The sequence below is a fragment of the Cetorhinus maximus genome, chromosome 1 (genome assembly GCF_964194155.1).
Source record: "Cetorhinus maximus chromosome 1, sCetMax3.hap1.1, whole genome shotgun sequence".
NCBI lineage: Eukaryota > Metazoa > Chordata > Chondrichthyes > Lamniformes > Cetorhinidae > Cetorhinus > Cetorhinus maximus.
The window spans coordinates 70,584,250-70,607,927 of record NC_135879.1 but is presented as its reverse complement, the minus strand read 5'-3'; the positions used below and the strand labels follow the sequence as shown (position 1 = coordinate 70,607,927).

Below are 23,678 nucleotides of genomic sequence, written 5' to 3'. Positions count from 1 at the left end.
TGAAATCCATCTGCCCAAGTTTTATCCACTCACTTAATTTATCAATGTCTATGTAATTTTTTGCTCCAGGCTATAATACTTAGTGCCATCAATCTTTTTGTGTAAACTTTCAGTTGACAAATTCAGTAATGGACGTGAGAAAAAAGTAGCTACAGTTGCCAACTCTGGTTGGAATCATTCCTGGGAGTCCCCAATCAACATCTGGCCACATTATCTGCAAGTGTTGTTGTATTTGTCTTGCAAGGTTTAGGTTCCCATACTTATGGTTTTGCACTAGCAGTTGATGTGTGAGAAGTCCTATGAGCAGGTGAAGGGAATCTGAGGACATTTAAGAGGAGAATCTGCTTTTCTCCCTCAGGTTCTGCAATAAGCAATTGAGAATTCCAAGGATTAACAACCCTCAGAAATTCCTGATCCCTGTCTTAAATGAGAAATCCCTTATTTTTAAACTGTTCTTCCACAAGAGGAAACATCCTCTTAGCATCTACTGTCAAGCCCTGTCAGAATCTTATATGTTTCAATATGATCACCTCTCATTCTTCTAAACTCCAATTAGTATGGGCCCAACCTGACTTCCTCAGAAGACAACCCTTTCCATCCCAGGAAGCAACTTAGTAAACCTTCTCTGAATTGCCTCCAATGCAAACATATCCTTTCTTAAATAAGGAGGCCAAAACTGTATGCATTACGCCAGTGTGGATTTACCAATGCCCTGTACAGTTGTAACAATACTTCCCTCTTTAAATACTCCATCTCCCTTGCAATAAAGGCAAACATTCCATTTATTTTCCTAATTGCTTGCTGTACCTGCATGCTAACATTTTATACTTCATGTCTGAGGATACCCAGGTTCCTTTGTACTGCAGCATTCTGCAGTCTCTCTCCCTATTTAGATTATACAGGAAGTCCTTGTTTAATGTTGTTTGCTTTATGTTGTTAAGTTAATGAGGCCTGTAATCTTGTTGAGTATTGTCAGATTTGTTTTAACATGGTTTCCTGCATGAACTGATTGGCACCTTTTTGGAGTGGCCTCTCCCAGCTCCCCAACTTCATTTGTGGCCTCTCCCCACTCCCTGACCCAGCCTCTCGCCAAACCTCCCACTCCCTGACTCACCCTCACGCCGCTTCCTTCTCCTGGGCCTGCGTTCTCGTTGAAGATCTAGATCCAATCTAAAGCCAGAACTTCGATATTGTGGAAGTGCAAGTGTCGATGATGGAGAAGTGGCGAGCTGGGGCTGCTACAATCCATGTTTTTTTCAAAATAGTGCTCCCGTTCAGGTTAGACATTTAACTTCTAACTGTTCTGAAGTTTGGAAAATCGGAACATGTTGTACTGTTATGGCAATTATAATTTCTGCATAACCCAATACATTGTTTAGATGCTTATGAAAATATTTCCATATGTTAATAAATTGTTTTTATTATAAAGCTATGGTTTGTGCTTGAGGTTTCTTTAGAAAAATGAGCCCATCAAGTTAAAAATAAGATTAAATCTTGGAGATTAAAGGTTATTTCCTTTTGCAGATTCTTGCCCATAAACCGCACATGTTTTGCTGGTCCTTAGCCCTGGCTCCTGACAATCTTGAGTTTCCCAGATTTGCAGAAGTCGAGGGGGTTCCTTTGGGAATTGTCTGGGCACCTGCATTCAGAAACTCTATAGATATGGATTTCCTAACAGTGTAGTTTAGAGATTGCGCTCAAGTACGGTGGTGAGTTTCTTCATATGTCTGAGATGTAACCGTCAGAAAGAAAAGAATGCAGTTAAAATGAACAGCATCAGCACTTGAGCAACAGTCTTTACAACTTTACATTGTATACAAAACAAGATTGACAAATGTTACCGTATGAACACTTAACCAGCTCATATCAAATCCTTCATCTTCCCTAATTAACCCTAATATCTTTCAATTTCTAGACAGATGTATCCTACTTTCACCTGCTCCCAGAAAAAAGAGATTTACAATCAAACACGATAGAAAGCTTTATTTAAACAACTTGAATAATGTAGGAACAGTTATTCCGCCCCCCACCCCACCCCAAACAAATAAATTCTTGTGTTCATATTTCTTACAGAATTTAAGCAGAACACTAAACATAACTGGCAAGTGTTACTCAAAAGAAAAGCAGCAAAATGCAACCAGTACATAATTATACTGTACATTGGCAACACAACATGCAATTCAGGGAAAATGCACATTATTTAATAATGTAAACTTACAACACTACTCTTCATGCCAAGAACAAGTAAACCAAGAGTCAAGAAAAAATAGGAATGCATCAAAACATGGTCATGATTTAATAGAAACAGAACAAATCATACATTTCAAAATCTTCCTGCACTCATTAGTTGCATGAATTTAAAATTGGAAATGCATTTAAAAGTTTTGGTACAGTCTTTTTTTTCTTCCACAAATGATAACTTAGTGTTAAACTTTCAATATCTACAAATACTACTACTCTTGATTGGTATTTTCTCAGTACCGAATTAAAAATAAATTAAATATTTAATCAAGTCTTGAAGTGCCGCCAACAGCAAAAGGTAGACAAAATTATGGTCCTGTAACCAAAATGTAACCGTTGGCAACTCACACATCAATCTCCATAGTTAAACATATGGAACCAGTTTCTTTGCCACTATACAATTATAACCATTACTCTGTTTTTCACAAGGTTTGTGAAGCCACTAGTTGTAGTGTCCGTAGCGAAGTGTTGCTTTGTTTCACACATCACAAATCTATCTTGCCCGACATGTCGGTATTTCTATAGCAGCTTTTGAATTTCAAATCCTATACTTCAAGGCTCCATTCCAACACTACTTGCTAAAAGCTGTAATGTAGCCCCTTTCCATGTAGTGCTTCTATCAAGTGCAATCATCATAATCTTCTATTCTTGCTGACAAGACAGGGTTGTCTGCCCTCTTCCACGCTGCTTTAAATGCTCGATTCTAATGTGATCATCAGCAAAGAAGTGCTAAAAAGTTGAGCTACTTCATGAAATACCATTTCAATGCAGAATCCAATGTTCAACGTATCCAGTGTACTTTAATCATAAAGGTTTGTCAATTACTGTAACACCTAAAAGGAGAGAGAATAAGTTATTTATAGTCCTGTTTCGGGGATCAGAAAGAAGGTTATTTTGATAGAAATGAAATAAATCATAAGCAGAATGTTCTTGCTCAAGCAAAGGAGAAGGACAATGTGGGTAAGTCTGGTTGGTCTGGCAACATTCTGTCCTAAGGAAATGGAAACTGGAAAATTTATCTCTCACTGCAGACAAGGAGCATGTACTCAAAACACAGTAATGGGTCGGCACTGACATTTTGTGAAATACATGGCCAAAGTCACGCTGCAATATCAGCTCATGGGGGACTGCGTCTCAGCTGTAATGCTTTCATTGGGAAATTAAAGAGGAAAATTGTACTCTCTGGAAGTGAGCAGATTGAAAATTGCAAACTAAATTCAAATGATGAGTGAATTCCACTCAAAACACTTCAAAAGACTTTCTTCAATAATTCTGTATGATTCTCACAGCAGACATTAAATACACAGGTCTATAATTCCAGGTGTGCCTCAAGCTATTTGAAAGAAAAACCAAATTAGTGAATTTTCTATGACATTGCCTATAATTAGAAGGAAATGGTAGACACCTTGACAGGTATTGCATTTTGATTTCAATGAATTGGGACGTGAAAGCATGACCTAATTGCTAATTTCTGATCCACAGGGGCCTTAATACAGAAAAATGTCAGTTAAAGCTTCACTAAATTCTTTCCGATCCCCTTTAAGACTTGTAGGTGCCAAGTATTTATCAAACATACCGTTATAAAAAGCTTAGATGCCTTTAAAATATGTTTATTTTCAAACTTTTTAGCTGATTGTCTTTCATCACTCTCCCTTTCTCTCTTCACATAGTATCCAAGGGTCACTTAATCATGACTTATACCACGATTTCACTGTGGGGCAAGAGTTACCTCAGCCAGTGTGGGAATAGAAGCAACGTTGTTGGCGTTATTCTGCACCATACTCTAGCCAACTGAACTAACCAACCCCCTTTCGTTACTGGAAACCAAATGACCAACACAAGAAATTTTCCTCTTCTTTAGTAGAGATAGATACGAAGCAACTATTTAATAATGGTTATTTCATTATACCTACATTCTTTCTAGCTTCCTATTTTTGTCCTCCAAACTATTTTTGCTCCTCTGGAAAATACACCCAATCCATCTACCTACTTTATTCCTCATACATTTTGAAAGCCTGGTGTTTACCGTAGTGCTATTCTTCACAATCCTATTCAGCACATTGACCCATACTGCTCTCTCATTTCTTTGTATTTGGCCAGAATGAATTCTAATTGTGGTCAACTACATTATGATGGCCCAATATGACTGGATTAAAGGTTATTAGGTTATTTCTATAAAACAAAGATTATCCCACCACACCAATAACACTGATCCATAATCTTAAACTCTACCAATCTAAACATGCAGCTGTGTAGCAGACGTGGTATAAAATATTCAGCAGATTGTGGTTGATAGTTTGGGAATTATAGCCCAGAATTACCTTATCCTTGTTTGAAACTGTACTGTTCAATCAACTATTTTAATTAGTGAAACAAGGTTAGGATGTCCGTAGAAACCAGCTGTTAAATAAATTCATTCTCCTTAACCAAACAAAACAAATAACTTCAAGGAATGCACTGCCTGAAAAAGTGTGGAAGCAGATTCAATAATAACTTGCAAAAGGGAACTGGAAAAAAGTGCTGGGCTATGGGGAAAGAGCAGGGGAGTCGGACAAATTGGATAGATCTTTCAAAGAGTCAGTATATGCACAATGGGCTGAATGGCCTCCTTCGGCACTGCATCATTCTATGATTCAATACTCATCTGAAAACTTGATGCACATCTTGTGGTCTGGAAGGAAATGGTAGATTTGGAAGTCTTTCAATTTGTAACAGCTTGAGATCAAAGAATCTCCAAGCAAATTGAAGAGCTATGAAAGACCTATATCATGCCACTGATCAAAACCCTGGAACATTATAGAAACATAGAAACAGAAAAATAGAAGGAGTGAGTCATTCCGCCCTTCGAGCCTGCTCCGTCATTCAATATCATGGCTGATCCTCTATCTCAACTCCATACCCCTGCTCTCTCCCGATATCCCTGCTCTCTCCCCATATCCCTTGATGCCTTTAGAGTCTAGAACTCTATTTCCTTCTTAAATACATTCAGTGACTTGGCCTCCAGTCTTCTGTGGTAGAGAATTCCACAGGTTCACCACCCTCTGAGTGAAGAAGTTTCTCCTCATTCAGTCCTAAATGGTCTACCTCGTAGCCTGAGATTGTGACCCCTTGTTCAAGACCCCTTCCCCAGCCAGAGGAAACATCATCCCTGCATCCAGTCCTGTCAGAATTTTATACGTTTCAATGAGATCCCCTCCCATTCTGCTATTCTCTATTGAATACAGGCCCAGTTAGCCCAATCTCTCCTCATACAACAATCCTGCCATCCCAGGAATCGGTCTGGTGAATCTTCGCTGCACTCCCTCTAGGGCAAGTATATCCTTTTAGCTAAGGAGACCAGAGCTCCACACAATACTCCAGTTGTGGTCTCACCAAGGCCCTGTATAGCTGCAGTAAGACAGCCTTGCTCCTGTACTCAAGTCCTTTCGCAATGAAGCCCAACATACCATTTGCCTTCTTAACTGCTTGCTGCACATGCAAGCTTCCTTTCAGTGATTGATGTGCAAGGACACCCAGGTCTCTTTGTACATCAATATTTCCCAATCTATCACTATTTAAATAATACTGTTACAAAAGTATAATAATTTTCATATTATTTTTCTGGTTTAGTGTAAAGAAGGTTCATGGGGTGTTGTGTTGTCTGTCTTGGTGTGTGATTTAATTACAGCTTGTAGCCAAGCAGACTGCAGGTTGAAGTTATCAAAGGGTGGTGTAGAAGTGTCTTTAATATGTTAATGAGTAAACATAATTGGGGCCTTAACATGTAAAGGTGTAAAGGGAATTTGCCCTTTTTAGATAAAAAAAAGGATTTGGTTTTCAAAGGGATCTCAATCTGTTTACAAATAGACAGACAAGCAAGTTAAGGAATGTGTTTATTTTTCTCAAGGATTATCGACATTATAGTGGCAACATGAAAAGATTTATATTATGAGAAAGGTAACCTTCCAGAGACATATGGGCAATGGAATTTACACATTAAAGGGAGAAACATGTATTAAGGAGAATGAGGCTATGAATCAGGAGGAAGGAATTGTAAGATCTAACAGAAGTGTGAGAAGTCTCCAGTGTTTGTGCCTTAAGCCTGCTGTCTACAGAAACTGAAGCTGGGAAAAGCCACTTTGAATTCTACTATCCAGGATATTGTGTTGACTTGCCTGGATCTGTTTAAAATCTATTTGTTTTTTTACTGCTGCCTTAACGTGGGTGTAACTGGAAGCCAGGTTAATTAGGAGTTTTAGGAGCTATTATAGTAGTAATTTGTAGACCTAAGTACGTGCTTGAAAACTTTTCTTTTGTTAATAAATATTTAATTTAGTTTTTTACAAAAAATCTCTGAAGTCTTGGTGGACTTGTTACTACTGAATTCAGGGCACACATCTTGGAGTAAATACAAATTGCAAAACCGTTGCAATAGCGCAATCAAGTTTCCCTCGAGGATCTCATCCGCCTGATATACATCATCTGCTGTGTCGTAACACTCTGCCATTGTTTTTCCTACCAAAGTGGAAAACTTCACACTTATCCAAGTTATACTGCATCTTGTCATGTATTTGCCCACTCACTCAACTTGTCTAAATTGCCTTGAAGCCTCTTAACATCCTCCTCACCACACACATTCCCACCAAGTTTTGTGTCGTCAACAAACTTAAAAATATTACATTTGGTTCCTTCATCCAAATCATTGATATACATTGTGAATAGCTGGGGCCCAAGCGCTGACCCCTGCGGTACCCCATTAGTCACTACCTGCCATTCCGAAAAAGACCCATTTATTCCTACTCTCCGTTTCCTATCTGCTAACCAATTATCAAGCCATGCCAATATGTTGGCCCCAATCCCATGTGCTTTAATTTTGCACATTAACCTCTTATGTGGGACTTTATCAAAAGCTTTCTGAAAATCCAAATATACCACATCCACTGGTTCTCCCTTGTCTATTCTGGTTACATCCTCAAAAAACTCCAGGAGGTTTGTCAAACATGATTTCCCGTTCATAAATCCATATTGACTTTGTCCAATCCGTTGATATTTTCTAAGTGTTCTGTTATCACATCCTTTATAATAGGCTCTAACGTTTTCCCTACTATTGATGTTAGGCTAACCAGTCTGTAATTCACTTTTCTCCTCCCTCCTTTTTAAAAAATTGTGGGGTTACATTTGCCACCCTTCAATCTGCCGGGACTGTTCCAGAATCTACAGAATTTTGGAAAATGACAACCAACATATCCACTATTTCCATGGCCACCTCCTTTTAGTGCCCTAGGATGTAGATCATCAGGCTAGATCAACAGGGGAACTTACAGGTTGTCCCAGTGGTGAGCAAGCACAGTCCTTGTGAATATTAAAGTGGCAGCACAAATCTTGTCAGATGCTTATCAACTCTATTTAAGATTTGTACTATAAGTACCAATGGCATATTTAAAAGTGAAACAGAATATGATCCTATCCCTTTATCTCCACCAAGGTTGTCTCTCGAGTTATTTTTCAGATTGAAGATGGACCACTTGCTTGAAAGAGGTATAAGAGAAATAAGATGAAAATCTGAGTTGTAGCATGTGAGGTTTCAAAAACATGATCAATAATTATTAAGAAGCCACTAATAATTTTTCACCTCTATTCTGATTTATTTCCTCTTTACAGGTCAAGTATAATCAGTTTGGTTAAAAAAAAGTGCATTTGTAAAACAGTTATGAAAGACATAAAATGTAGAATGAAGTAAATAAAATCTTGGAGGGTAAATAATCCAGTTCTGTTGAAAGCTCATCAGCCTGAAATGTTAACACTTTCTCTCTGTAGTTGCTGCTTGACCTGTTGTTTCTGTGTTTATTTTTTTAATAAATAATTATTTTTATTGTTCAAGGCAAGCATTTGTGGAAAATTGCAAAAACTAGAATCTTTGCAAGGTTATTATCCATAAGTGAAGACACAGGTCCTTACCTTTCTATGTTAAAAAAGGGCATGATGCTGTACTTTGGGAGTTTCAAAGGCTGATTTTCCCTCAAAATTTTAATTTTTACAAATATGAAGTTTATATGATTGTTATGGTTGACTGTCTCTTTAAGGTAAAATGGAGTAGTGGAAATGGAGTGATGGGATTATGTGACCTGCTTCAAATTCTGTCCAACAAGCCTAGGTGACTTGGTTGCTATGGAGGCAAGGGGACCAGGGTGAGTTACTGGGAAGAAGGTGCAAGATGGTCACACTGGTAGACAACAGCAAGAGTGGTTGTGCTGATTGTGGGTATACCTGTTAATCTCCAAGTCTCATGGGGAGTATTAAGAATGTCATGCTTTATAAAAGATTATACTTTAAATTGTCTGTTTAATTCCAAGATAAAATGGATTTGGGGACCCATAGGATAACTAATTAGCCTTTTTATCTGGATACGAGGCCCATGTGATTCACATTGCCATGGGGATGAGCTCAGAGGGGAAAAGGCAATAGAAAGCCACAGTAGTAACGGGTTGCAGGTTTTCTAAGATATCTCTGAAACTCACTGATACAAATCAGTCTGCAAGAATCAGGGAGAGAGAAAAAGACAGCAGGGGGATAGCGACAGCCAGTCCTGCGCTAAAGCAGAAAAAATGCTGCCTCCATCAGTCACCATGCAGACCATGCGCAGAATTTTCTGCCTGTCGGGCGGGCCTGACCCAATCGCGGGCGGGCGCGGAGCCGATCGCCGCCAGTGATCGGGGCCGCACCGCCATTTTACGTGGGCGGGCATTCGCTCCCTGTGCAGGCAGGGGGGAATCCCTAGAATCGAGAGTGCGCTCTTTCACGCATGCGCACGAAAGAGTGCACATCTCCCAGAGGCTAAGTGCTGCCTCAGGGAGATCGCCTGGACTTTTAAAAATATTAAAAATAGAAAAAAAAAATTCCCTTACATGTCCCCTCATGTGACAATGTCACATGAGTTGGGACATGTTCATAATTTACAGAACAGCTTTATTACAATTTTTAAAACCCTACATGAAACTTCATCCCGCCGCTGGATGAGGTTTCATGTTTTCTCTATTTGCCGTCGGGGCTCCTGGCCGACCCGCCAACCTTAAGGTTGGATGGGCAGGTCCTTTAATTGGTTAATTGATCCTGTCAATGGCCTCAAGTGGCCATTGACAGGTCAGTGGGCGCGCAGCTGATTTTGCTGCACCCCTGCCTTCCTGAAAATTTAAATGGGGCGGGGTGACATCGGGGGTTCTGCCCAACGTCATCCCGGGTCATTTTACACGTCGGTGAGCAGGCCCCACCCCCTGCTCGCCAACGGCAAAATTCTGCCCCATGGCTGGGAGTTTGTGCTCAGATTGAAGAGACAGAATGTGTGTAATTAAAGGAGGCTGGAAGATTAGCCTAACTTGGGCTAGAGGGAGGACTCCAAAAGAGTTAAACCACACAGTGAAATTCAGTTCTAGAATTAAAAGTTATCCAAGTGCGAAAGGAAAAAAGGAAGATAGCCATTGGGAGCCAAGAATAACTTTGGACTGGTTCTGGAGAATGAAATATCCACTTAAGGGTCAGCGTAAAGTATAACTGCAGCAGGAGATTTTTAGTTGTCTTAAAAGCTAAATGGGGAATTTCTTTTTTATAGTTTAGATTATAAATTGGCTACTGAATTATATTTAATGATGTTGCTTTTAGTGCATTTGTTAATGTAAAATTCTTAAAACTTGAAAAAGTTGTCATGTGACCCTTATGATCAGTCACTGGAAGTTCAAATAAAAAGCAAAATACTGCAGATGCTGGAGGTCAAATAAAAACAGGAAGTGCTAAAAAAGCAGGTCCGGCAGCACCTGCGGAGAGAGAAACAGAGTTAACGTTTTGAGTCAAACGTGACTTCTTCAGAACTGAAGAGGGGTAAGAAATGTGATTTGTTTTATGCTGTTGAGAAAGTACAGGGGTGGGCAGGTGGAACAAAAGGGAATGTCAGGGATACGTAAGAGGACGGGGAGATTAAATACCAAAGATATCATGGAACAAGAAGCAAAGGGAGTGTGGTAATGGCTGTAGTAAAGAAACAAAGCATTGATCCAGAGTAGGTGTTAATAGCAGAACAAAGGTCAGCTCTGTTTGAAAGAAAAAACATGAAAACCAAACTCAAACTGGCACGTGGGAAAAAAGATTCAAAACAGATGACAGATTTGATGGTCTGAAGTTATTGAATTCAATGTTGAGTCCAGGAAGCTGTGAAGTGCCTAATCGGAAAAAGAAGTGTGGGAGATGGACCATGTGAAGGTGAGAGAAGGGTGGAAATTGGAAGCAAAACTGATTAATTTTTTCCAGTTGCGGACAAGAGCGGGAAGCGGCACCAATACAGTCATCAATGTACCAGAAAAAGAGTTGTGGGCGGGGCCCATGTAGGACTGGAACAAGGAATGTTCCACATAAGCCACAAAAAGACAGGCATAACTAGGGCCCATGCTGGTACCCATAGCCACAACTTTTATTTGGAGGAAATGAGACAAGTTAAAGCAGAAATTGTTCAATGAGAGAACAAAGTTCAGCCAGGAGGAGGGTGGTGGTGGATGGGGGTTGTTTGGGCCTCCATTCAAGGAAGAAGCAGAGGGCCTTCAGACCAGGAAACTGCAAATTGTTGAAATGAGGTAGGGCGTCAGAAGAACCATAAATGTAGGTGGGAAGACACTGGAAAAGGGTGGGGGTGGGGGAAAAGAGTCAAGATTGGAAGAAATAAGTTCAGTGGGGCAGTGGAAGTTCAAATCTTTTTAAAAGTTATCAATGTCTATGAAGATCATAAACAATATCCCTCAATACTCTGGGCCATGGAGTGCAATGTAGGCCTACTGTGCTTATTTCTGAATTGAGCCTTAAGCTACTTTGAAGAACTAAGAGCTACAAGCTCCCCAAGAGAGCAGGAAATAAATCAAAGATCAGAGTAATTAATCATAACCATGTTGTCCCAAGACAGTTGCAAAGGTCACTGCAGTGTTTTGTCCACCCTTACTCCTGCAGTGGAGGATAATGAAGGTATCAATCCTACAACTCCTCAATTTGCAGAAGTGTCGAAATGAGCAATGTCATAAGTTTATGTATAAATATGCATTTTAAAGTCTGATGATAATGCCTTTGTTTTATGATGAAAATTCATATTTCTCAACTTCAGCTGTTTAGACCTTCAGTGAATTATCAGGATCTTTCATCAACCAGAAAAACATGGGCAAAAAAACAAAATACGAAATGAAAAACAATTTGTAAAGCTAATTCTTTTGGTGCTATACGCCAAGGCTGAAAGATGCAATATCCCAATAAACCAGCAGAGGGAGAGCTTGGACACAAATATAGCAGGTAGGCCACGCCAGATCAATTCACAGGAAGAACCTTCCAAGGTGGTCTGTAAAATAACACTAATGGAGTGTTGTAAACATGGATATACACATATTGTGAAAGAAAAGCAAGCAAATAATTTTTTTTTGACCTGCGTAACTTCTTCCTGTGCTCATACACTGTGGTAGAAGTATCCATTTATCTAATGCTGGGTTGTAATATTCCACAGATGCAAGGTTACAGGAGCCATCATCTCCACCAGCTACATACAGCAGACCATTTACAGCACAGACACCTGTCAGGGATGGGGGCAGAGAAATAGGTTAGTTTTTTTCCTGTGCCTTGTTCATAACCAAAAATTAAAAGAAACAAGACTTTTGCTTAGCCAATACAACCTGCATTCCTTCTGCACATATTCATGTCTGCAACCTGCTTCCAGGTATTTACAGAGGCATCATACATTTCCACACTTTTCCTCACCAGTGGGCCATCATGACCTCCAACTGCATAGAGTAAACCATTTAGAACTCCAACACCTGCAACAACGCAAACAAGATCCAATTACCTTTGATTGCTTAAAAATATGGGTCTCCTATCTTGAAGCTAAGGAGATTCCACAATGGGTTTAAGACGATATTCCCTACATAATCCACTATTACCTTCCTGAATAAATCAGTTTTTCTTGATGCTTGAATTGGGCCAGAGTCGAGGGGGGTGGGGGGGTGAAGGGCAGAGGCAGGGAATGAGAAGAACATTGTTATGACTGCTTCAGCCACCACTACATTTTAAGCTAATTTTAATCATATAGAATAAAAAACACAAGTGAATTTGGCTGCAGTAATAAATTTGGCTTTCCCTTTGCTGAATAACATTTTCAACCATTACAAAGATGGGACAGTATTATATTACAGAATAAAAGTCAAAGTGAAAGCTGCTATTTAGAGGGCACAAGCAGCAACTTCAGATACATTGCACTGGAAATAAAATTCAATCCCCATGTCATTTATTTGGAATACTGGATGCACATGACAAAAGTGGCCAACTTTCCTGATATCAGAACATCTCAAAACCAGTAAAAGTGTTTTATCCAGGGAATTGTCAGACCCATTTTGCAGACAGAAAGGCCTTGCAAACAGCAATGAGAAAAATGAGCAAACAATATGTTATAGTGATGTTGGTTGAGGAATGAATATTGGCCAGGACACAAGGAGAACTCTCCAGCTCTTCTTTAAATAGTGCTGTGGGATCATTTACAGAGGGTAGATGTGGCCACAGTTTAAAGTCTCATCTGAAATATGGCACCTCTGACTGTGTAGCATTCCCTTTCAGTATTGCTCTGAAACTACAACTGCATTTAAAGATAAATAAATCTTAGAAAAAATATTAAGTACAACCCTTCTTTTTGGAATATATCAATTTTTTTTAAAAAGCCATTAAAAACATTTCCTGTGTAATGTCTATACCAAAAATTCTGTGTTTATGAATGAATTTTACAATATTAGAAATAGCACAGAGGAAATCTTACCCCATGATTATTTGCAGATAATTCAGAAATTAATGAATGCTAAGATGCTGTTTTAATTTATCTGTTCTATAAGGTAATCATCAATAATCAGGCCTGTTACTGCTTTTCATAGAATCATTGGATAATACAGCACAGAGGAAGGCCATTTAGTCCATCACATGCATGATCTTTGAGACAGCTATTTAATTAGAACCATTCTACTATTCTTTCCCCACAGCCTGTAAATTTTTCCTCCTCAATCGTAGCTTGTATTTTCCAATTTCCCACCTGCTCCACTGCGACGCGTGCTCATTTCAGCAATGTAGGTCCATTCATTTTTGACCGAGTTGTAGGCCTCTACAGAGCTAAGACATTGTCGAGATGCTCCATCATAGCCACCTACAGCATACAGCACACCTAGCAAAAACATACAAAAAAAAATGGGGATAAAGGACAGTTTCAATTTACAAGAGTTTTTGTAAATACCTGATAGACAGGTCTGCTCTGCACACCATAGTGGGAAATACAAGGTTCATAGGTTCTCTTTTTGGGTGGTACTGAGGATTATCTTCAAAGATTTAAATATTCATAGATGTCATTTAGTATTACATTTTGACAAATTAGCCACTTTGTAGGAGAGAGAGATTATATACCCTTATTAAAGCTCCATATTTGACTTTTGCCCCAAGTCATTCAGTTTATTAAGGCAGTGAGTACCTGAGACTGACAGATTAGGAAGAGAATGGGCTCAATCTCAATCCCAAACTCTGTGCTGAGCTAGCTAATCCCCAGTCAAGGTGGCAGTCTAAATTGAAGAAAGACTGTTCAGAGTTCCCACTCTGGGTTGCTATTCAGTTATGCTTGCTGAAAGTAGTGACATGTGGAGTTCCTCACTGTCCAAGTCCCCAAACGCTCCTTCCAGGCAAAGCAGCAATTTACTTGTGCTTCTTTCAATTTAGTCTACTATATTCGCTGCTCAAAACGCAGTCACCACTACACTGGGGAGACCAAATATAGACTGCCCTCATTCAATAGCCTGTGAACACTCAGTAGCAAGGTTCACACAGAAAGAATGGCACTCCACAACGAGATGTCAGAGGTGCTCAATGAGTGTACAGCTGTACCACAAGCAGTAGATGGCTTTGGGAATGGGCAGAGACAGGGGAGAAAATAAATGCTCAAAACCTGAATAAAATTGTTTGCCACAGAAGTCTTCTGCCTCATGCCATATAATTAAAATATTTTTGACTTCACTGGCTATGGACAAGCAGTATATTATGCACTACTAGGGGCTGAGAATTTAAACAAACATAACTTTAAAAAAAACACAAATTAGCACTGACAACATTGGCAAATAGTTTAAGAGTTTATGAGACTGTTCACTTGGCGGCTGAAAAGATATCTCCTCTTTTTCAGAATGCCACCACGAGCCAGTCATGTCACTAAGAGGTCATGATTCCTTGTAGCCTATTTCAGCTGTGACAGGAAACGTAGTACATAATTCCTGCTCATACTGTAGAAGAACAGAATAGAAGCGAAAGTCCAATTATAGTGACAAATTCCAACATTGCAGTTCACTAACCATGCTAGTAAATTAAACAGCACTCGCTTGACAGAAATTACCAACCATTTGTGGTTCAGCCTCGGGGTGAACAATTAAGTTGCAGTGGGATTTGTAAAGCTTAAACATTTATAAGAAACACATCACAGTATAGCTACCTGGTTCCAGTATTTTGTATGTTTTTTATAATTGGGAGTCAAAGACTATAATACATAATCTCGTTGATTTATAAAAACATCGGAACATCAATTTACTGTCTTCTAATAATAATAATCATTATTACTTCAGTATTGCTGAAAGAAAAAAGACATTTTTTGTCGAAACTTTTCGTGTTGCACTCATCAGAACAATTTGCGAGAAAATACCAATGTCAGGGGAAGCGACATATTTATGCTGCACGAGAAAAGAGTGCTGATTGGTTGGCAAGTGGACTCTGATTGGTAGAAGTGTTGCCATGGGGAATGCACCAGTTGATTGTGCAATTGATTGGCAGTATAAATACATTGTTTCCCCTGACACTGGTATTTTCTTGCAAATTGTCCAGATGAGTGCAAGACAAAAAGCTTTGACAGAAAATGTCTCTTTTTTCAGCAATACTCAAGTCTGTACTACCAAACGAATAATCATTACTCTGTATTAATTTAAATTGACAAAACATGAAACAGCTGAAGTGTTGAATGGATGATCCACCACAGCCTACTCCTAAGGGCCCTACTATCACAAATACCAGTCTTCAGCCAATTCGAATCATTCCATATATTATCAAGAAACAGCTGACGCACTGGATGCATCAAAGTCTATGGGGCCTGACAACATCTTGGCAGTGGTACAGAAGAATTGTGCTCCAGAAACAGCTGTGCTTAACTAAGCTGTTCCAGTACAGCTACAACATTGCATCTACCCAACAATATGGAAAATTGCCCAGGTACACCCTGACCGCAAGAAAGGACAAATCCAGTCCCAGCCAATTACCACCCCATCAGCATACTCTCAGTCAGCAAAGTAATGTTGTCAACAGTGTTGTCAAATAACATTTACTCAGCAAAAACGTGCTCACTGATGCTTAATTTGGATTCTGCTAGGGCTACTTGGCTCCTGACCTCATTACAGCTTTGGTCCAAACATGGACAAAAGAGCACAATTCCAGAAGTGACGTGAAAGTCACTGCCCTTGACATCAAATCAGCTTTTGACTGAATGTGGCATCAAGGAGCCCTAGCAAAACTGAAGTCAATGGGAATCAGAGAGAAAATTCTCTGCTGGTTGGAGGCATATCTAGCACAATGGAAGATGGTTGTTGTTGTTGGAGGCTAATAATCTCAGCCCCAGAATATCACTGCAGGGGTCCCTCAGGGTAGTGTCCTGGACCTAACCATCTTCAGTTACTTCATCAATGACCTTCCCTCCGTCATGAGGTCATAAGTGGGGATGTTCACTGATGATTGCACAATGTTCAGCACCATTCGCTGCTCCTCAGATACTGAAGCAGTCCATGTCCAAATGCAGCAAGACCTGGACAACATTGAGGCTTGGCCTGAAAAGTGACAAGTAACATTTGCGCCACGCAAGTGCCAGGCAATGACCATCTACAAGAGTGAATCCAGCCATCTACCTTTAGCATTCAATGGCATCACCATCACTGAATTCCTCACTATCAACATCCTGGGGGTTACTGTTGACCAGAAACTGAACTGGATTAGCTATATAAATACTGTGGCTACAAGAGCAGGTCAGAGGCTAGGAATTCTGCAGCAAGTAACTCGCTTCCTGATTCCCCAAAGCCTGTCCACCATCTACAAGGCACAAGTCAGGAGTGTGATGGAATACTCCGCACTTGCCTGGACGAGTGCAACTCCAACAACACTCAAGAAACTCAACACTATCGAGTACAAAGCAGCCCCTTGATCAGGGCCACATCCCCAACCCTAAATATTCATTCCCTCCACCACCAACGCACAGTGGCAGCAGTGTCCACCGTATACAAGGTGCACTGCAGCAACTCGACAATTCTTCAACACCATTTTCCAAACTCGCGACCTCTACCACCTAGAAGAACAAGGACATCAGGCGCATGAGAACACCACCACTTGCAAGTTCCCCTCCAAGCCACACACCATCCTGATTTGAAACTATATCACCATTCCTTTATCATCACTAGGTAAAAATCCTGGCACTCCCTCCCTTACTGCGCTGTGGGACCACCTATACCACGTGGACTGCACCTTCGAGAGGGCAGTTTAGAGATGGGCAATAAACTGGCCTTGTCTATGACATCCACATGCCATGAATGACAAAAAAAAATGTAGGACAGGTTTTGAATTGATAGCACAGTACAGTTGGTTCAGTAGAACTCACCTCCTACAACACCCACACCAACACTACTCCTTCTAGTGTTCATTGCGGCTACATGAAACCATTCATTCGCTTTGACATTGTATACCTCTACAGACGATAAACCTGCAAAATGAAGAAACATATTTATAACTCACCACTTGTTTCATTTCTCTTATTTTTCTTAATTTTATTTACCTGCTGCTCTCACTTGTTTCGAAGAACATTGAGTTACAGTTCTAGGGACACAGCAGCCCTCCAGTACATCAAGTGGCTATTCTTCATGCAGAAGCCAAGAAAGTGAGTACCAGCAGGCTACGCGAAGGTGTCACAGTGAAACCCAATCCTGCTTTTAACAGATATTCCACTGATGCACTTTCTACGAGGACATCACTGGATACTTAGCAGAAACTTAGGCCAAGCTCCTCTTTCCTAGCCCAGAAGCAGAGACCAACTGAAGAAAGCTAATTCACCACTCTTTTGTGGTTTTAAACTGGGAAGTAAATTTACCATCTGAGCCTGCCTTATTTTCTATTTAGCTGCCTTTATCTTTTCCTGTTATAAAATGTATATTTTACCATTTCACACCTCTGGTTACCTCCTGCCCAATTTCCATTTCTCTGATTTGTTGCATAATCATGATGCTCTCATGTTTTGCCTTTACTGGTATTTTTTTTTAACCCATCCCCGCCACAGACCCGCCCACCCCTGTCCACACCAAGAGCTAGTCTTTTCCAGCTCTTTAGTCTATAGTAGATCTATCAATGGGTACTGACATACATCAGGTACATGTTGTGAAATCACAACACCCACCCCCATTACTAATCATTATACTATTTCAGAAGGTTTAATCATTTTACATTCATTGGAAATTACTCACATACCCAAAATTAAACTATTCCAAGCAATTTATATTCAGATGAGCAAAAGCAGCAAGTTGCAAAACACAGGCAAGTTATTTAGAATTAAGTCACACACACAAGAGGAAAGTAAGCTTTTTAATGAGCCTTTTCAGACTTTACTAAGGGTGCGTTTTAAACATAGCAACGTCAGTGAATTATTTAGACCAACAGTAAATAGCACCAATAATACTTCGTGCAAGTATTCTGTTTCAACGTTATACATTGGAGCCTTTTTTTAAATCTTCGCAAAAATGTGGGAGCGTCACATGATGATCTAAGTGCTTCTCAAACAGGTTAAGAAATATAGTGGCTTTTACAGGGCGGAATCTTACCACCTTAGTCTCGCAGCCATTCCCAGGCCTGCCCGCCGCGCCCGACAAAGGGAAAATCCTGCCCTATGGCTTCTGAGGTCCATCCATCGGCACACTCTTCCTGGAGGAAGCCAATTAACAACCGCCAATTAACAGGGCCCCTGGAGGCGGGCTGCTAATTGGCAGATGGGCAGGCTCCGCAGGTGAGAGGTCCAGTCGGAACAGCCGGGAGAGGTGGGCACTGCCGCTGTACTTGGGAGGCCAGAAGGGTACCTCAAGATGGAGGCACCCTCTGAAGACTACAAAAATCAGCAGAAAGAAGTGTGACCACAACTCCCAGGCCATCATTGTGAAGAGGGAATCCTTCCACAGGATGGCCTGCTGCCACAGCTGTGGCCCTCCAGCACCTGGAGTTAAGGGAGGCTTTGCTGGCTCCCCAGTCTGATGCCAGGAGGCCACCTCCAGGCACCTGCTGGCTTGTGGGGGTGGGTTTGAGGAGAGGTCCCATCCACTGCCGGTAAGATTTCACCAAAGTCACCAATTTGCCCCCAAGTGGACACTTCTTTGCTCATCGTTTACTAAATTGTTACCTGGAATGAGCAGGTTGTCTTATGAGGAAAGGTTAGACAGACTGGGCTTGTTTCCACTAGAGTTTAGAAGAGTGAGGGGTAATTTGATTGAAGTACACAAGATCCTGAATGGCCTTAACAAGGTGGACATGGAAAGGATGCTTCCTCTTGTGGGTGAGTCCATAACTAGGGGGCACTGTTTTAAAATTAGTGGTCACCCTTTTAGGACAGAGATGAGAAGAATTTTTTTCTTTCAGAGGGTTGTGCGACTTTTGAACTTTCTGCCTCAGAAGATGGTGGAGGCGGGGTCACTGAATATTTTTAAGGCGGAGGTAGGTTGATTCCTTTGCCTAACAAGAATCTAAGGTTAACAGGGTTAGATGGGAATGTGGAAATCAAAACACAAGATGATCAGCCTTAATATTATTGAATGGCGGTGCACGCGTGAGGGACCGAATGGTCTACTCCTGTTCCTATTCCTTATGTTCTTAGCTTCCTGCTACTGCCAGACAGGTAGTTGGTGCCTTTCAGACCCTGCCTCCAGCAAGGTTGTTCAGAGGCCAGAACACAAACAACAACATCTTATAGTTATATAGCACCTTTAATGTAATAAAAAGCCCAAGGGGTTGTGGGGCTGGAGGAGATAACAAAGATAGGGAGGGGCAAGGCCATGGAAGGACAAGGCCATGGAGAGATTTGAAAACAAAAAGATGAGAATTTTGAATTCAAGTTGTTGCTTGACCGGGAGCCAATGTAGGTCAGCGGGCACAGGGTGATTAGTGTACGGGACTTGGTGTGAATTAAGGCAAAGGCAGCAGAGTTTTGGATGATCTCAAGTTTACAGAAGGTAGAATACAGCAGATCGGCCAGGAGTGTGTTGGAATAGTTATTAGAGGTAACAACATTACGAATGAGGGTTTCAGCAGCAGATGCGCCAAGACAAGGGCAAAATCAGATGTGACTGGAAGATCACGTCGGTTCAAATGTGACACCAAGATTGCAAACAAGCTGGTTGAATCACAGATTGTTGCCACGGATAAGGATGGAATCGGTAGTAGGGGAATGGAGTTTGGAGCAGAAAACGAAAACAACGGCTTCAGTCTACCCAATATTTACTTGGAAGGAAATTTCTGTTCATCCAGTACTGCATGTCCGATAGACAGTCAATTTAGCAACAGTACTGCCATCAAGAGAGAGGTGGTGGTGGTGGTGGTGGTGGTGGTGAAGAGCTGGGTGACGCTAACATATGCGTGAAAACTAATGCTGTGCTTTCGGCTGAGGTCACTGGGGGCAGCAGGTAGATGAGAAACAGGAGAGGAAACATTCCACTGCAATATTTTCTGAAATTACCCGACCCTGCCAAAGCCACTTCCATGCGCTGGTAAGATTCCATCCAAAGCGTGTAGTTAAATCTTCTGAACAGAAATAGGCATAGAAATCTTTATTTTTACTTCAAAAAAAAAAGTAATGAGGGCCTTTCGTAATAATCTTTTAAGCTACAAATAATGTTAAGAATACACTAATCTCAATCCCAATAATGTATTGCGTAACAACATAGACGACCAGCATACACAGCTTGGGCATACCTGTACTTCCGTCAAATCCTCCCACTGCATATAGCAATCCATTCAGTACTGCTGCTCCCAAAGTGCTCCGCCTGTCCTGCATGTTAGCATTGCTCATCCACTGGTCTTTGACTGGGTCATATGAATCAACTGTCCTCACTCTTAATGAACCATTAAAACCTCCAACAGCATAAACCAACCCACCCATATACATCACACCTGCAGGGAACAGGAAGGATAAAAATGTAAGTCAACTCTTGGATTATAAATGCACTTCTCTCTAGCAATCAACAGGCCCTTCACAGCCCTATGGCTGCATCAAAACAGATTGCTACAATTTCATTTAATTATCCTCTTAATTGTCACTTGTACAAACAAAAGAAACCTGGTTATGTTGTGGAAAAAACATTGATTCAGATTACACTGTGGGTGGATTAGAAAGGAAAATCAACTTGGACTTCGTTTCATTCTGTAATCTTTTGTTTACAAAGTTTAAAATTGCAGAGACAACTTGCCTTCCTTAGTCTCTCACATTAAGTGTATTAGTTGTATAAATAACCATTTTGCATTACAGATTTAAAAAGCCTCAGAAGTACAGGAAGTCTGACAAACACTCAGAGCCTCAAGATCAAGGAGGTGCATTAAAAGATCTCCTTGGCTACTTCTTTCAAAGGTCTAGGTGTTTTTTGGGAAGAGTAACTGGCCTCCTGATTAAACAGTGATCTTTGCAATGTTCTCAAATAGGCATGGACGAATTTGTTGGCAAAATAATTGCAAGTTTAATACACAACACTTTTATTAATGTTTAAATCATCCAGCAATTTGTAGTGAGGAAGCGATGACCCGTGAGTTGAAAGTCGTCACACATTACTGGACAATTTGCAGTGCTCCGCTGTGAGCCAACTGAGAAGAGCAGCTCATCACCCACTTCAATGAGAGTTAAGAAATTGCTGCATTCGCACATTAATTACCAATAAACTCATTGCAAAAAGTCAGGGCTGGTACTTAACCACATAGTTCCTTTTTAATGATGAGATTTATGTTCTTGTAATGCCACTCAACCTCTCCAACCAAGAAAGGGAACAATTGAAACTGTGGCATCTCATTCCTACAGATAGCAAATTGTTGTTAGAATTTTTTTAATTTAACTTTTTCTTACTTTTTCCTTTTTCTCTCTCCCTCAATCCAATCTTTCTTTCCTTTGCTTGATTTCTTTTTGTAATACTCGATTTGAATCTAATTCACACTACTCCTTTTCTCATCATTCCAGCTTCATGCTCAATCCTCAAGTCTTATTGGTTAAGAAGATAGACTGTCGGTCCTGTAATTCACCAACATCCCAGATATACCACTGACTGTTATCAGCTTGCATTTCCAACGCCGACATTTTGAGCTGAAGCATGAGTGAAATAGTCTAACTGTGCACACACCAGCAAGATCTGACCCCTGTTTGTTCACTTAGCTGTAGTTTTCAGCAATGTCTCCCCCGCATCCAAATTTACTGCATTGTAAGCAGGAACCACTCAATCTCTCCACAACATTTAACAGCACAGAACTTTTTGAAAAATTAGATAGATTCAATATTTTTCCTATATATTCTAAAGGAGGACATCATTGAACGGTCTTATTCCAGGGCATTCATTTAATGTGAAGACATCACCCAAATATGTTAACACAATTCTGAGGGGCTCATTTCTTCTACCCAAAATCAAGAAAAAAAGACTTACATTTATATAATACCTTTCACAACCTCAAGATGTCCTAAAAGTGCTTTATAGCTAATTAAGTACTTATAAAACATGGTCACTCTTGCAATGGAAGAAATATGGAAGACAACTTGCAAAGTCCCATAATCAGTAATCACCCACCAGAGGTGGGAGAACAGTGGTATACAGTCAGGAGTGAGTTGCCCTGGGAGTCGTCAACATTGACTCTGGGCCCCATGAATCTCATAGCATTAGGTCAAACATGGGCAAGGAAACTTCCTTCTGGTTACCATGTACCATTCCCCCCTCAGCTGATGAATCAGTACTCCTCCACATTGAACACCACTTGGAGGAAGCACTGAGCGTGGCACTCTGGGTGGGGGACTTCAATGTCCATCACCAAGAGTGCCTGGGTAGCACCAGTACTGACTGAGCTTGCCAAGTCTTAAATGACATAGCTGCTAGACTGTGGCAGGTGGTGAGGGAACCAGCAAGAGGGAAAAACCGACTTGGCCCTCCTCACCAATCTACCTGTCGCAGATGCATCTGTCCATGACAGTATTGGCAGGAGTGGCCACCGCAAGGCAAAGACGAAGTCCCATCTTCACATTGCGGATAACCTCCATCGTGTTCTGTGGCACTACCACAGTGCTAAATGGGATAGATTCCGAACAAATCTTGCAACTCAAAACTAGGCATTTATGAGGCGCTGTGGGCCATCAGCAGCGGCAGAATTGTACTCATACACAATCTGTAACCTCAGTGCACGGCATATCCACTACTTTCACATTACCATCAAGCAAGGGGATCAACCCTGGTTCAATCAAGGGTGCAGGAAAGCATGAGAGCATGAGAGGAGCAGCACCAGGCATACTAAAAACGAGGTGTCAACCTATTGAAGCTACAGCACAGGACAACTTGCATGCCAAAGAGCAGAAGCAGCATGTGACAGACAGACCTAAGCAATCCCACAACCAACAAATCAGATCTAAGCTCTGCAGTCCTGCCACAACCAACTGGTCATGAATGGTGGTGGACAATTAAACAACTCGCTGGAGGAGTCTCCACAAATATCCCCACCCTCAATGATGGAGCCCAGCACATCAAGGCAAAAAACAAGGCTGAAGCATTTGCAGCCATCTTCAACCAGAAGTGTCGAGTGGATGATCCATATCAGCCTCCTCCTGAGGTCCCCAGCATCACTGATGTTAGTCTTCAGTCAATTCAAATCACTCCATATGAGGTCAAGAAACAGCTGAAGGCACTGGATACTCCAAGTCTATGGGCCCTGACACCGTTCTAGCAATAGTGCTGAAGACTCGCACTCCAAAACTAGGCACGCCCCTAGCCATGCTGTTCCAGCTACTACACTGGCATCTACCTGGTAATGTGGAAAATTGCCCAGGTATGGCCTGCCCAAAAAAAGCAGGACAAATCCAACCCGGCCAATTACCGTCCCATCAGCCTATTCTCGATCATCAGCAAAGAGATGGAAGATGTGGTCAACAGTGCTCAAGCGGCACTTACGCCCAGTTTGGGTTCCACCAGGGTCACTCAGCTCCTGACCTCATTACAGCCTTGGCTCAAACAAGGACAGAAAAGCTGAATTCCAGAGTTGAGGTGATAGTGACTGCCCTCAAAATCAAGGCCACACTTGACCAAATATAGCATCAAGAAGGCCTACCAAAATTTAAGCCAATGGAAATCAGGAGG

The 23,678-nt window shown here is 41.0% G+C and overlaps 1 protein-coding gene across 2 annotated transcripts in view; it reads right to left on the bottom strand.

Annotated features, from left to right (window-relative positions):
- Positions 1-1,968: 1,968 nt before the first annotated feature.
- The window catches only part of klhl2 (kelch-like family member 2), a 141,248-nt gene continuing 119,538 nt past the window's right edge, over positions 1,969-23,678 (bottom strand). The window contains exons 10-15 of one of the 2 annotated variants that reach the window (XM_078542154.1): positions 20,281-20,478; positions 16,937-17,038; positions 13,310-13,438; positions 11,913-12,053; positions 11,669-11,812; positions 1,969-3,074 (exon numbers count right to left, since the gene is read on the bottom strand). In XM_078542154.1, coding sequence (XP_078398280.1) covers positions 3,046-3,074; positions 11,669-11,812; positions 11,913-12,053; positions 13,310-13,438; positions 16,937-17,038; positions 20,281-20,478 — 743 coding nt within the window. In that variant the 3' untranslated portion in view covers positions 1,969-3,045. The remainder of the gene's footprint in view (positions 3,075-11,668; positions 11,813-11,912; positions 12,054-13,309; positions 13,439-16,936; positions 17,039-20,280; positions 20,479-23,678) is intronic. The other variant, XM_078542161.1, reaches the window with a different exon arrangement.